Source organism: Euleptes europaea, chromosome 9 (assembly GCF_029931775.1).
Source record: "Euleptes europaea isolate rEulEur1 chromosome 9, rEulEur1.hap1, whole genome shotgun sequence".
Lineage (NCBI taxonomy): Eukaryota > Metazoa > Chordata > Lepidosauria > Squamata > Sphaerodactylidae > Euleptes > Euleptes europaea.
This window is the reverse complement of record NC_079320.1, coordinates 23,411,515-23,426,760: the sequence shown is the minus strand read 5'-3', so window position 1 is coordinate 23,426,760 and position 15,246 is coordinate 23,411,515. Positions and strand designations below refer to the sequence as shown.

The following is a 15,246-nucleotide window of genomic DNA, read 5'->3' as shown; positions in this document are numbered from 1 at the left end:
AATGAATTACATTGGCACGTGAGACTTTCCTCTTCACATCTGTGATCTGTGCATAGCCTGCAGACGCAGGTTGGAATCCTCTCTGCTGTGCCTCCAGTTGTTGCTCCGAGAGCTACAATGTCACCGTCTCTTGTCACTTGCTATTTTGTCCTGACCACTCCTGTACCTTGCGGCTTGGCTTGGGTGACTCTAAACAGGAAACCACTTACAGTTTCGTCCAGGATAAGTTACCACTGCCAAAAACATTAACGTTGTTAATGACCCTGGGCAAACATTCTTAAGGCACATGCAATTTAGCCATTTAGCAGAAATGGCTAAACTTACGGCATTAGTAAATCAATCGGAGAATACAGAATTTGTGGGAGAATGGGAGGCGTGGATAATATATTGTCAACGTGAATTTAAATTGGGATGTATTGAAGGTTATGATTTGTTCTCATTCAATTGATTAAGGTAGAAATATTGTTAAGATTAATGATTTAGATTTTAAGAAATGTAATCCGATTTATATGTGAAGTATTGTATTGAATTAGAAATTAAATGCAAAGGTGGCAATAAAGTTATCAAAAGATAGAGGAGGAGAGAGGGGAAGTCCACGTAAATATATGAATTACTTAGTTAAATAGAATAGAGAAATATTGTTTATATCATATAATCATCTTAATGAATATTGGAAACTACTGTAATATAAAAAACAATAAAAAATGTTATTAAAAAAAGGTTCATGCAATTAACACGTGGAGGGGGGAGGAGAATCAAAGTTGCATTCGTCAGCCCCAAGTCTTCACGTGTTTGGCCCGTGAGCGAAAGCTCTACTCCTTAAATCTCTGCGTGCTGTATGTCCTGGGATTGTACCCTTTGTTTTTAGGGGGGGGGGAGAGAAATTGCCAGGAGGGGGATCTCTATATTCCTCCTGGCTATGTCTCAGTGCTGATCTTTCCCTCTAGGTCAGTGGTTCCCAAACTTTTTGAGTCATGGAGCACTTTTCAGGAGAGACATTCATCACGGAGCACTAATTTTCACCTAGCACCTGTATACGAAACTGAATGTTAGTAGTATTTTTCTTTCCAATCTCTTAATGGAGCACTAGGAGATGTTTCGTGGAACGGTGCTCCATGGAGCACAGTTTGGGAACCTCTGCTCTAGGCTCATCTGGTCTTTGAATAGTGTGATTTGTCGCCCTTTGAACTAGCCCACAGCTGTTCACAGCATTCTCACTGCAATCCTCAAGAAAGTTATTGCTTACTGTATAGAGCGACAAAGAACCAAATAATGGAGTTTGGTTCAGAATACTTAAATAAATCCTTACCTATCAGAAAGGAGCCTTGAAGAATGTGTCAGGTCAATGTGTGTATTTCTTTAGTTCTTTAGTTAGCCGTGAACGGAAAAGTAAAGAAATGCACACATTATTGTCGAAGGCTTTCACGGTCAGAGTTCATTGGTTCTCGTAGGTTATCCGGGCTGTGTAACCGTGGTCTTGGTATTTTCTTTCCTGACGTTTCGCCAGCAGCTGTGGCAGGCATCTTCAGAGGAGTAACACTGAAGAGACACTGTCCTTCAGTGTTACTCCTCTGAAGATGCCTGCCACAGCTGCTGGCGAAATGTCAGGAAAGAAAATACCAAGACCACGGTTACACAGCCCGGATAACCTACGAGAACAAATGCACACATTGACTTGATACATTTTGAAAATGTATTTTTGGCCCCGTCCTGATGGAACTGCCTAATGAGATCCTGCAAAATGGAGTTATTTCGCCAGGCCTCTAGTTGAGGGCAGCTACGGTTTCCCATCAATGCTGGCCTCCCTACCCCCTCATCCTTTTCTGTGCCTTTGATTTACGTACCATCTGATATGGGGGCCCTGACTGCTTTCTCGGCCCTATAGCGGGCCCTGACCGCTTTCTCGGCCCTATAGCGGACCCTGTGTGCATAAAGGAGCACCATCTGCTGTTTTACCCTGATTTTATGGGGATAGCTAAATTGTTTTTATCTGTTGGATTTTAGGGCATTTTTATCATATTTATTGTGTTGATGTGTTGTTAGCCGCCCTGGGCCTGGCTTTGGCCAGGGATTGAGGGCGGGGTAAAAAAAAAATCTAAATAAAAAATAAATAAAATCATTGACAGTTACATAAATTATACTGTGCAATCATAGAATACAAAAAATCATATATTTGATAATGTCATATAATCTATTAAATTTTACTTGCTATATAGTCAAATGTTATGCATGCAAAAGAAAGGATATGCAGATTTATTGAGATAGGTTGTAACCAATAACCCGTGTTTCTGCAGTGCGCTTCTTCCTTCCAACTCATAACAGCACCAATCTCCACAGGTTGCACCATGGGACGGCTTGATGGAAAGGTGATAGTGCTCTCTGCTGCAGCTCAAGGGATTGGCCGAGCAGCTGCTATTGTAAGTCTGAAAATATTTGTTGGTTTTCCTCTCTTATGGAGATAGATCACGATGGACAGCCGTGTTAGTCTGTTACTAGCAGTAAAAAAGAGTAGGAGTCCAGTAGCACCTGAAAGACTAACAAAATTGAGGGTATCATCTTTCATGAGCCACAGCTTTCTTCTTCAGATGCTCATACCCTGCCAGAAATTTTGTTAGTTTTTAAGGTGCTACTGGACTCCTACTCTTTTCCTCCCTTATGTGTGGCTATGCAACGGCTTCCATAAGCGGAGGCTACAGGATCTCTTATGCTTAGGGGGGAGGCTGACCACCAGGTGAAACCTCCCAAATCAGAACGATGGGAGTGCTCTATATTTTAAACTAAAGCACCGCCCTCTAGGAAAACATGTTTTTTAAAAGTATTGCCTTTTGTAAATACCCTCCCAGCAAATGGGCAAGCCTGGCATAGGTTTTAGATAGTGTTGCCAATGTCCAGGTGAGGCCTGGAGAGCACCCAGAATTACAACTGGTCTCCAGACTACAGAGATCAGTGCCCCTGCAGAAAATGGCTGCTTTGTGGTATGGACTGTATGGCATTATAACCTGCTGATGTCTCTCCCTTCCTCAAGCCCCACCCTCCCCAAGCTCCATCCCAAAATCTTCAGGAATTTCCCAAGCCGGAGTTGGCAACCCTCGTTTTAGCTGGCAGTACCCTTTGTTAATGCTCATGCATTTGGTATCACTGCAAGCTTTGGTTTTTTCAGTAAGGTATGGGAATGTGGATACTCCTCATGACCCCCTCCCCATCTACACCACACCAAATGGTTTCCTTGGTGCATTACAATCGACAGAATCATAAAGTTCGAAGGGGCCATACAGGGCATCTAGTGCAACTCCCTGCTCAGCGCATGAGATGAGAGGAATGCTTTTCTCTTTAATGTCAGCTAAACAATAGTCCTTAAAAATAAAGATGCTTATTGAGCTGACGGTATTAATAACGAACAAGCAGAACATTTTGGCTTCAATCCCTGTTTCTCTGGCTATGATTCTTGGGGTGATAAAGATCTTTCTTTGCCAGTGATTATGGAACTCCATGTCTGGCAACAATAAACAGTTCAGTGTTAGACGATTAGTGTTCTCACTCAGAGAAATGTAGCTTCATATAATGGATGGTATATTGGACAGTAGGGGTGTATAAAGGAGGGGATAGGGAGGGGGTTGATTCTGATCTGCACCATTCAAAGTACATTTCTTTTATTTATTGGTCTGTCCCAAATTTTAGGCATTTGTTTAGAGCCCTAAAACAAACTCTTCGATGGTCCTTTGGCCAGCTACCTCCAAGATCTGAATGGCAAGCAGGAAGTGGCACATGACTCATAACCTCTAAATTTTAACAGTGGACTGTTTTGCTTTCAAGGCTTTTGCTAAGGAAGGAGCCCAGGTCATTGCTACTGATGTCAATGAGTCCAAACTTCGAGAACTAGAAGCATTTCCAGGTATATCTCTATTTGCAACCATATGTGTCTTCAGCTCAAGGTGTGAAGCAATCTGACCACAGTTCCACACTGAACTGAAGTTTCAATCCTAGGCTCATTTACTTAAGAAACACAGTGATACTTTTAAACGAACATGTGTCGGATCTATCCGTAAAAACTGATTGATTGCCAGCAAATTCCCTAGTAATTCCTCATATATCTAAATGCCAGAACACTTAGCCTCACCCTTCCATAACTTGGTCTGGCAGGAGATGAAACTGATGTTTAAGACCGTGTTTAATGGCATGTTCTGTCACCTGCATTTTTCAGGAATAATATCTTTACTGCAGTTATTCAGCTGTGGAGATTTGGGTGTGGACAATATTAACCTTGAACTGTGAAGGTGCATGTTCAGCACAGGAAAATTATTCATAGCGATTCAGTCAGAAGTGCACAGTGAGCTCTGTGTCATTGTTCCATAATTGTTGGAATGGGAATTGCTGAAGCATGACTGACTAATTGGAAAGCAGGCCACAGATTCAGAGTTGTCATAATCTCTTTCCATAGTTTGAATGTCTTCCAGTGGATGGCGCTGTTGTTTTCACACGACAATGTGCTGGCTTTGAGAGAAGAATGCTGTTCTTTCCCAGACATGCTAGCTAAGGGCATTTGGGCTAGCAGCAGTGAGCCTGGTGATTAACCATAAACCATTGTCTATGTGTCATTCAGCACACAGCAAGTTACCCACACCAAAAACATTCCAATGTGTGGGCATCAAGGATGTCTAGATGGGCCTAAAGCCAGAAGAGGGGAGCAGTCTTTGCCATAAATCTGGTCCCAGTTTTTATTGCTGTAATTCATCTCCCTTTTATAAATTTTACACCATTACAGCATGACGCAGCAAAACAGCATTGTATGTTATCAGTGATGGGTTTGGAGTGTGCAGACAATCTAGTTCCTAAAGCTGTACATGTTCTTCAAGAGACTGATTTAAGGTCCTGGCTATCACATACATGGCCTTGGTCCCTCATATCTGCAGGTCCGCCTCTCCCTCTGTGTTCCACCACGAACGCTTCGCTCATCTCAGCAGGGACTTCTGCGGGTCCAACCTGCAAATCACCCACTGCCTGTATATGTGCCAGCGAGAGCCAGCGTGGTGTAGTGGTTAAGAGCGGTGCTTTGGAGCGGTTGACTCTGATCTGGAGAACTGGGTTTGATTCTCCTTTCCTCCGCACGAGCGGCGGACTCTAATCTGGTGAACTGGGTTGGTTTCCCCACTCCTCCACATGAAGCCAGCTGGGTGACCTTGGGCTAGTCGCAGCTCTCTTAGACCTCTCAGCCCCACCTACCTCACAGGGCGTCTGTTGTGGGGAGGGGAAGGTGGTTGTAAGCTAGTTTGATCTTCCTCAAGTGGTAGAGAAAGTTGGCATATAAAAACCAACTCTTCTTCTATGTGCCTTCTCCATAGTGGCCCCCACAGTGTGGAACGGCCTGCCCGAGGAGGTCAGGAAGACTCCCACTCTCACAGTTTTCTGCAAACTATGCAAAACTGAATTATTCAAGAGGGCTTTTTGCACAGGAAACGGGGCTGCACTTTAACAACATAGTTCAGAAAGAAGGTTGGGGTAAAGGGTTAGGGACTGTCAACTATACCACAGTGTGTAGTTCATACTATCTGTTGCTGTAAGCAAGTTCCTACGATGTAATTTTTGCTTTCATTTCCTATGTCATGTTAATATGTGTGCTGTAGTTCACATGTGGTTGATTTCCAGATTTCTACAGGTCAGATCCTGTTGCATTGTCTACTGGGGGAGGGACTGTGGCTCAGAGGTAGAGCATCTGCTTGGCATGCAAAAGGTCCCAGGTTCAATCCCCGGCATCTCCAGTTAAAGGGACTAGGCAAGTAGGTGATGTGAAAGACCTCTGCCTGAGACCCTGGAGAGCCACTGCTGAACTGAGTAGACAGTAGTGACTTTGATGGACCAAGGTTCTGATCCAGTATAAGGCAGTTTCTTGTGCTCATGTGTAGATATCCCACTCTGTTGATTTTATTGACTTATTCTGTGTAATCCGCCTTGAGTCCCAGTGAGAAAGGCAGACTATAAATAACATAAATAATTGTAATTAGCTTTGCAGACAACATAATTGGAGTTCAAGTGATGGCATACACCTTGGTTCCTGAAGTGATATTCAAAGGCAAAAGTTGTGCATTTTCCCTGAGGAGACACGTGCCCTCCAGCTGTGGCTAAAGAGGAAATGATTGAAGTCCCTCTTTGCATTTTTTTTGTTTATGCTGGAAGAGTAACAAGAGAGGACATGAGTGAGCGGCTTGTGTGTCGTCTTCCCTTGCCACACCTGAAAGGCATGCACGGCCACTCATCCTCTGTTTATGGCCCATGACCTTAATGTGTAGGCTAGCCTTAGGTGTTCTGTGAATCATGGCCCGGTAATTGCAGCACAATGTGCAAATTTACCACTTGTGATGTGCCAGCTAATCTTTCTTGAATGGGACAATCTAACGTTTAATATCACGGCATGTGTGTTGTTTAAATATCTTTCGTAGGCATTCAAGTTCGGGTGCTGGATGTCACCAACAAAGGGCAAATTGAGAATCTGGCCAAGGAAGTGAAAAAAATCGATGTTCTCTGTAATGTTGCAGGGTAATGTGGTCGGCGATGTTTTAATCCTTGAGAGTATGCTTTCTAAAACTAGTGCTGGTCTTGCGTTGGTTTCAACAGAAATGTTCATAATCTCAGCCACTCAGCATCAGTGATGCTGGAGCATCTGGTAACCCCGGAAGTGACATGGGGTAGCTCTAGGAATTGCCAGGCGCTCTATGGTTTTACCTAGAGGTTCCTAGAGCAATTCCTAGAGCTACCCATAGTTGATGGTGCTACACCCCACCCATGTCCCAGGTAGGGCCTGGCAACCCTAGGTACAGAAAAGAAAAATTAAAGTATATGGTTTAAATTATTTGTCCCCACCAGGAACTTTGAAGACCGAACACATGACCTTTTTGTGTGTTGACAGAGAGAGGGCATAATTGTGCTGGCTTCACTGCCAATAGCTTCTGAGCATGGCCCCCATGTGTGGAGGAAGTGTCTGTGCATAGGCTCCTTCCCTGTGATGGGGGACATTGCTGTCCAAACATTCCCAATTACAGGGAGGGAGAGTATGCATGGACACTTCCTGTGTGCATAGATGCTGTGCTCACAAGCTGGCAATTGTGCTAAGGCAGTGGGTGGGGCCCGTTCGCCCTCCCAGTGCATTCAGAGGGCTCCTGTGCAGACGTCTTGTAGTTCCGAGTGGACAGACTCTTGAACAGAAACTTCTTAGCATCCTTAATCAAACCCAGATTCTTTGCTAGTCTGACCGTTACAGTTTGCTTAGTACCTAAATAACCACGTATGTTAATGCCTGGCTTTGAGGGGGTGCCTGGGGCTGTAATGGCTGCAGGAGATGGAGAACTTCAGTACGTACGATTATGCCCTTCAACTCATTGTGAGCCGGCTTTGCGATCAGAGTGGAAAGCCCAGGATCCCATAGTTAATAGAATAACCTATTGTTCCATCTGTGTTCAATCCCAGATATGTACATCACGGAACCATTTTGGATTGTGAGGAAAAAGACTGGGACCTTACAATGACGGTCAATGTTCGTAGCATGTATCTGATGATCAAAGCATTCCTTCCTAAGGCAAGGCCAATCTACCTTCCTATTCAGTCTTTTTTTTTTTAAGTATACCCACACTTCACAGCCCTTGCAGGCTCTTGAGGTGGCTTATACCACAAGGTATGGTATACAATTAAAACACAAACATTTAAAATGGACCAGTGTTTTTTTTAGAACGACAAAAGTCAAAATACCTGGGGAAAATAATGGTCTGGATTCACGGGAAGAGTTCACACAAGGAGTCAATGGAAGGGGTGGAAGGGGCCTTCTCTTTCCCCAAGGGGCCTGTCATTTGTCATGCAACTGCTCTCTATAGATTGGCCACCCCTCACGTGCAAAATGCAGCTCAGGGGTTGCAGTGACAAGTAAAATCACTTTCCCTCTTCTGTTTCATGACTTATCACTGTGGAAGAGAGAAAAGGGGGAGGTTTTCCTTGATCCCCTTTTGACGGCAGCCCCATCCTGCAGTTCATTTTGATTACAAGAAGAATTTCAGGACAGGTTGCCTGAGGAAGGGGGAGGTGGGGAAAGATGTGCTCAGTGAACACCACGTGCAGCACCTTTAATCTACGTTTATGAAGAAAACATAAAGTTCTATCTTAAAGGAAGATACTCTTGTCTTAAAGGTATAACATTGGGGGGGGACATGTTTTACAGATGCTTGAGCAGAAATCGGGTAACATTATCAACATGTCTTCGGTGGCATCCAGTATCAAAGGTCAGTCGCTTCTTAAGACTCATTCTCAAGACTCGTTCATGAGTTGGCTGCCACGTTGCTGCATACAATTATTATTATTAAGTGACTGAGTGCCCATCGTGTAGAAGATGGCTGCTGATTATTCTGGGGCTGCGGCTATATTATCACATGTGATCCACTTGAGTGCCCTTTCAGATGTTACTGTTTCCAGAAATATCAGTACTCATCCCAGGGGAGAGGAGAAAGGTATTCTCTTATAATGAGAAGAATGGTGATAATTCTCATTCTGGATTCAGTGAATATATACATCAACTTCCTAATGTATACCCAGAGCACACAAGATATATACTGTTATGCTACTAGGCATTGTGGTGTTCATGCTGGTTTTTACAGAACTATTAAAACGTGTGTTGAGAAGAGTAATATATAAAATTTTAGGGTAGTTCCTTGTGGATTTGTTCCTCCAGACCAACTAAATTTTGGTGGGTAGAATGGCACCTTAGTGCCAAACCACACATTGCATGCAGTTTGCTATGACTTCCCTAGATATAGAGTGTGTGGTTTCCAGGGGACCAGGATCCATTGGAGGTTGCAATCAAGAGCTGAGGCTGGAAGGGTGGGGGTGGGGAGACAATGCTTAACCCTTTCCTTGTTGGAAGGTTGTTGTTGCTTTTAATCTTAAAATAACCCCAGTTGTTATCTTTGACTCTCACACCCCTGGGGAAAGTTACTGGTACCTCCAGCTGCTTTTCACTTTAAAAGTTACACCAAACTCCATGTAAGACATAGTTTAGGCCTTTAGAGTCAAGGCTGTGATCTGGAATCAATTGCACTAAAGCACTGTTGCACAGTAACTAAAAGGTTGTGCCAAGCCTGCTGATTTAGCCCCGTGGAAGTGGACCACTAGCAAATTGTATTTAAATACGTACACTAGTGGAAGAAGAAGAGCCACCCTTACAGGAGGACCCAGGGCAGAGGCAAAATGAAACGACCTCTCAGCATCTGTAAGAATAAGAAAAACGGGATAGAAACAAACCCATGGAGAAAACTAATACAGCATTCTTAATGCACACACAATACAAAAACAAAGTAGCTTCCTTGAAATCAAAACCCAGAAATATTTGTAAGGGGGACCCCTGAAATCTACAAACAAACTTTTTGAAAGAAATAACTGGACCGAAGTTCAGAGCATCTCCTGATGAAGCCAATGAGAAAGCAGGTAGGAGCCTCTAGTGAAATGTGAGACGCAACATTATCTTTCTCTTTAAGCATGATTTTTTTTCATGCTTAAACAGAGACACTGTCCTTCAGTGTTACTCCTCTGAAGATGCCTGCCACAGCTGCTGGCGAAATGTCAGGAAAGAAAATACCAAGACCATGGTCACACAGCCTGGATAACCTCAAGAACCATGATTTTTTTATTCATTGCTTTAATCCTGATCTCTCTTAGGGGTTCCCAACCGGTGTGTCTACAGCACCTCAAAGGCTGCAGTGATTGGTCTCACCAAGTCCGTCGCAGCTGACTTCGTTGACCAAGGCATCAGATGCAACTGTGTTTGTCCTGGTAAGAGTTGTTTTGACTGCCCTTTGACAGAATGCAAAGCTCACAACTTTGCTAGTCAAGAATGAAGGACATCCAGATTGTTTGTTTTAGTCTTTTAAGCTGAGGCTTGGGTGATTCTTTGAAAAGAAAAATCAACAGCTTTTGAATAGCAGTGGAAGCAAATCAAGATAGAAACTGCATTTCAGGTTGGCATTACCCAACCTTCATCAGCATTACAAAATACATTGTGCAGGCATGGGATATTAGAGATCATCTGAAAGTTGTTAAGATGACTGTTGAGGAGGGGTTTCTTTACGACAGACCTTAACACAGTATCCCTCACAGCTAGGCATACAGCAGGCCAATTTCTTCCATAGCAGATTTTAGCAACCAGGAACAGTAAAGGTCATGATCACATGAGCCTGTTTTCCCACGGTTGAGAGAAATTTTGGGGAGGAGAGAACCAAAACTTGTAGGTTATCCACGTTAAGGGTGAGTACACCCAGTCTAGCACAGTCTCATCAGATCTCAGAAGCTAAGCAGGGTCAGCCTTGGGTAGTACTTGAATGGAAGATTGCCAAGGAAGTCCGGGGTTGCTTTGCAGAGGCAGGCAATGGCAAACCACCTCTGTTCATCTCTGCAGGGTTGCCATAAGGTGGCTGTGACTTGATGACACTTTCCACCACTATGTTTTTCTCTCTGGGTTTCCTTCATGGAGATGGCAACATATAGCACCCACACACAGTTGACACACACCGGTTATCCATATAATTAAATTTAATCTTCATGCATTTGTACTTTGCTCTTCTTCCAAAGGATACAAAGAGGCTTAAATACATATCCCAAGCAATTCTGTGCTCCAGGCAGCGTGTAGGACCAAATCTCCCAACAGCAGAACACCCTGTGCCTTTCTTTAAGAAATGGAATCAGGACTTAAAGAGGCCCGCTGTCTCTCTCTCTCACACACAGGAGACAAGATCTGCCATGCCTGAACATTCCTTAAGGGTCAGTCAGTATATACCCTGTCTGTTTAGCTCATCACTAGGAATGCTTATGGAGGGGCCGTGGCTCAGTGGTAGAGCCTCTGCTTGGTATGCAGAAGGTCCCAGGTTCAATCCCCGGCATCTCCAGTTAAAGGGACTAGGCAGGTAGGTGATGTGAAAGACCCCTGCCTAAGACCCTGGAGAACCGCTGCCGGTCTGAGTAGGTAATACTGACCTTGATGGACCAAGAGTCTGATTCAGTATAAGGCAGCTTCATGTGTTCAGAATGAGCTAGGTTTGAGTACAGTATCATCTTTGAGACCAACAAGATACAAAGGGAGTTTTGACTCTTGAAAGCTTATACCCCAAAACCCTTGTTGGTCTCTAAGATGCTACTGGACTCGAATCTAGCTTTTCTACTGCAGACCAACGTGGCTACCCTCAGAAACTCTCTTTGTGGGAAGTGAATTCAGATGGATAACTTCAAGCCCTTGTTCAAGTTGAGCTGTGCTCATGTTTAGCATACAATCATTGTACTAAAAACAACACTTTTTCAGGCAATATTTTTTTTGTATGAAGATCAGTCTGCATTGACGTTCAGCATGGAGATGTTTAATCAGTACGGATGTTTTAATATTTTCCCAGGCACTGTTGACACTCCTTCTCTACGCGAGAGAATCCAGGCCAGGCCTAATCCCGAACAGGTGGGCAATCCATTTAATTATTGCTGTCATGTACACACTGAAGGCACCTAGTCCTTGGAGATCTGCATCAAACCTTGTGTTTGTTCTGAACCCCACCCCACCCCCCCAAATGTAGATCATAATCCATTCACTGCACTGACTTCATCGAGTGTCCTTGCAAATAAGTCTTTTCTGGAGAATGTATTCACTGAGGTCACGTTCCCATAAATTGACAAGAGTCTTTTGCCCACAGGGAACTGCTGCTTACAATGCAGCTTCACTGAGAGCCACTTCTAGCGTTTCTCTTTCTTGTGACTCTTGGGCTGTTTCCCTTTCAAAATCTCAAGTTGCCTTTTATGTGGATGTGTGCATTTCTAAATGGTATCTGGAGAATGAAATTGACATTTAGGTGACACCACACACTGTTCAGAAGTGACCTGTGTGAATCTTAAGCCTGATGTTGTGTGTGTTAAGTGCTGTCAAGTCGCTTCCGACTCATGGCGACCCTATGAATGAAAGTCCTCCAGAATGTCTTATCTTTGACAGCCTTGCTCAGATCTTTCAAATTGAGGGCTGTGGCTTCCTTGATTGAATCCATCCATCTCTTGTTGGGTCTTCCTCTTTTCCTGCTGCCCTCAACTTTTCCTAGCATGACGGTCTTTTCCAATGACTCTTGTCTTCTCATAATGTGTCCAAAATACGACAGCCTCAGTTTAGTCATTTTAGCTTCTAGGGACAGTTCAGGGTTGATTTGATCTATAACCCACTGATTTGCGGGGGGTGGGGGGGTTGGCAGTCCAGGGTATCCATAACACTCTCCTCCAACACCACATTTCAAAGGAATCGACTTTCTTCCTATCAGCTTTCTTCCATGTCCAGCTTTCACACCCATACATAGTAATAGGGAATACAATGGCATGAATTAACTTAATCTTGGTGGCCAGATGTAAGCCTGATGTTAGGTGACTTTAAAAAACATAAGCTGCCACTCTGGGGTTGCACTCTAAAGCTAGAAACACTTAAACAGGGAATGCTTTGTCGATCTCCAGGCACTGAAGGACATGGTGTCCAGGCAAAAGATGGGTAGGCTTGGTACAGCCGAAGAAGTAGCCCACCTCTTTGTGTATCTGGCTTCTGATGAAGTAAGTTTTGGGGAGTCAACACCATAGCGTTACAAGATGTTGTTTGAAATGGTGCTTGTTAACCACTATTTCCAGTTGGTTACTGCTACTTAAATATATCTCTGTGTTTATTGTAATAGTTCAGTGTCTTTAACAATACATCACAGGGACAAGGGAATCTAGTTTAATATGATTAACTTCTGCAAATTCTGATGCTGATTAATGCTACACTTTAAAAAATTAGGTATTTACGCTCCAGTTTTCTCCCCAATGGGTTCCCAGTACAATATAGTAGAAAAGAGCAAGAGTCCAGTAGCACCTTAAAGACTAACAAAATTTCTGGCAGGGTATGAGCTTTTGTGAGCCACAGCTCACTTCTTCAGATGCAGCTATAATGTGAGTCTATCTATCCTTAAGTAGAGATGAGTGAATTAGATGCACCATGGCAATGTAAATGTCAAAAGCAAGTAAATGACATTAGCAGGCATGATTGGATAAGGTGTGATATGCAGGGGGTATTAGGCATGGAGAAATCAGCATTGGTAATGAGATAGGAATCCCAGATCTCTATTCAATCCAGGAGAATACATAGTCTCGGGCTTCATTATTAGTTGTAATTCAGCAGTCTCTCTTTCTAATCTCCCTTTGAAATCCCTTTGTAAGAGAACAGCTACTCTTTGTAAGAGTATACAATATAGTTCTCTGTTCCATTTTATTTGGCACTTTATTACTTCAGTTCTAAGTTATTTGACATCCCTGCTCTGTTCGTTTTTTATTTCAGTCAGCCTATGTGACGGGCAACGAATGCATTATTGATGGTGGCTGGAACCTGTAACTTGCTTTTCTGAAGATTCTTGTTGCAAACGGTGAAGTGCCCTTTGGAGAACAGAAGAGCAAAACTGCTTACACCCGAATAGAAATCTCTGTGCTGCTAGCACTCTTAATGACTAAAAATGGTCGATTCCCCTTTCCCACCCAATTTTTCCAGTTATCTGATAGGTGCCGAGCCTTCTCTTCCACCCCTTCCCATCAGTTTTCGTGCACCATAAATGGCTGTTTGTTTGTTTGTTGTGTGCTGCCTGCACATTTATTTCCTTTGCATCTGTCGTTCTGTTGTAAAGAGATCATATCTTCCACATCCATTGCTGTGCAGAATGTTGTTAGCTGAACGTCACAGTCACTCATTAGATGTTACATTAGACATGAGAGTCAGCGTGGTGTAGTGGTTAAGAGCAGTGGTTTGGAGCGGGGGACACTAATCTGGTGAACCGGGTTGGTTTCCCCACTCCTACACACAAAGCCAGCTGGGTGACCTTGGGCTAGTCACAGCTCTCTTAGAGCTCTCTCAGCCCCACCTACCTCACAGGGTGTCTGTTATGGGGAAGGGAAGTCGATTGTAAGCTGCTTTGATTCTCCCTTAAGTGGTAGAGAAAGTCGGCGTATAAAAACCAACTCTTCTTCTTCTACATGTGGTACAACTAATTGTGAGCAAACCAAGTCTTTCTGCAGTGTATGTGCACCATGTTATGTGTGTGGAGGGGTTATGTCTTTAGTAGTTAAAAGCTATGTACTTCACCGCTGTAAAAAAAAAACAGAGCGGAAGCACTTTCCTAGCTTTTAACAGTAACAAATAGCAGTAAGACCCCCTTATTGCAAAGATGCATAAAGAGGAGGACAAACACAGTCATGACCCAGCACTGAACTTTGTTCTAGTTTGTGTTTTGTTCATTAGAGAATGTGTGATTCCTATTCCCACACTGGTACTTGCATTTAACCTAACTATAACAGAGAGAGTGGGCAACAAACAGCACAGTTATATCTGACTATTCAATGAGAATATCATAGAAATACTAAACTGGCGCACAGTCTGATCATGTCTAAAAATGCTAAATTACTTTTCTTGAGCACTTGAGAGAACCAATAAAATGTCATATTTATCCAGTTATGTGTGTGTATGTGTTGTACACAAAATTCTGCGACAGTTTGGCCAGATACATGAATTTATACATAATGTATACAAATTGCAGAATGAAGCATTTAGGTTAAACAGGCATCTTTCTTTTTTATGGAAGTGTGTAACCCCTGCTCATAGTGTGGTACCGATCAACACCACTTCCGCAGTAGACTGCTAGCAAGTTTAACTGTGCTCCTGCTATAAACAGCAGTTTTCAAATACATGGGATGGGGGGGAGAACTTGCACACATGAGCTGACTTTCTCAAGTAGCATTTGAGCCCTCCCAGCCAGCATGGTGTAGTGATTAAGACTGGTGGTTTGGAGCAGTGGAGTCTGATCTGAAGAACCGGGTTTGATTCCCCACTCCTCCACACGAAGCCTGCTGGGTGACCTTGGGCAAGTCACACCCTCTCAGCCCCACCTGCCTCACAGGGTGTCTGTTGGGAGGGGGAGGGAAGGTGATTGTAAGCTGGTTTGAGTCTCCTTTAAGTGGTAAGAGAAAGTCGGCATATAAAAACCAACTCTTCTTCTAATGGCTTGTAGCCCACATGCTCCTGTACACTCTATACTCTCCTGGACCTAAAAGGTTCTCTAGTATGGATAGTATCCTACTCAAACTTCCAGTGCTAAAAAGTGCCGGCTGCTGGCTAATTATTGCTGGCAAGCACAGACTGCAGCCTATATGATCACTAAATTCCAGTCATGGATTTTAAACGTAGAC

The 15,246-nt window shown here is 43.5% G+C and overlaps 1 protein-coding gene across 1 annotated transcript; it reads left to right on the top strand.

The window, feature by feature from the left end:
• Positions 1-2,334: 2,334 nt before the first annotated feature.
• BDH2 (3-hydroxybutyrate dehydrogenase 2) lies at positions 2,335-13,436 on the top strand. The gene is made up of 9 exons (XM_056855640.1): positions 2,335-2,417; positions 3,814-3,892; positions 6,435-6,531; positions 7,459-7,567; positions 8,201-8,261; positions 9,691-9,804; positions 11,412-11,470; positions 12,499-12,591; positions 13,352-13,436. The coding sequence occupies exons 1-9, from the start codon at positions 2,346-2,348 to the stop codon at positions 13,403-13,405; spliced, it is 738 nt and encodes a 245-aa protein (XP_056711618.1). The 5' UTR covers positions 2,335-2,345; the 3' UTR covers positions 13,406-13,436.
• Positions 13,437-15,246: the final 1,810 nt, after the last annotated feature.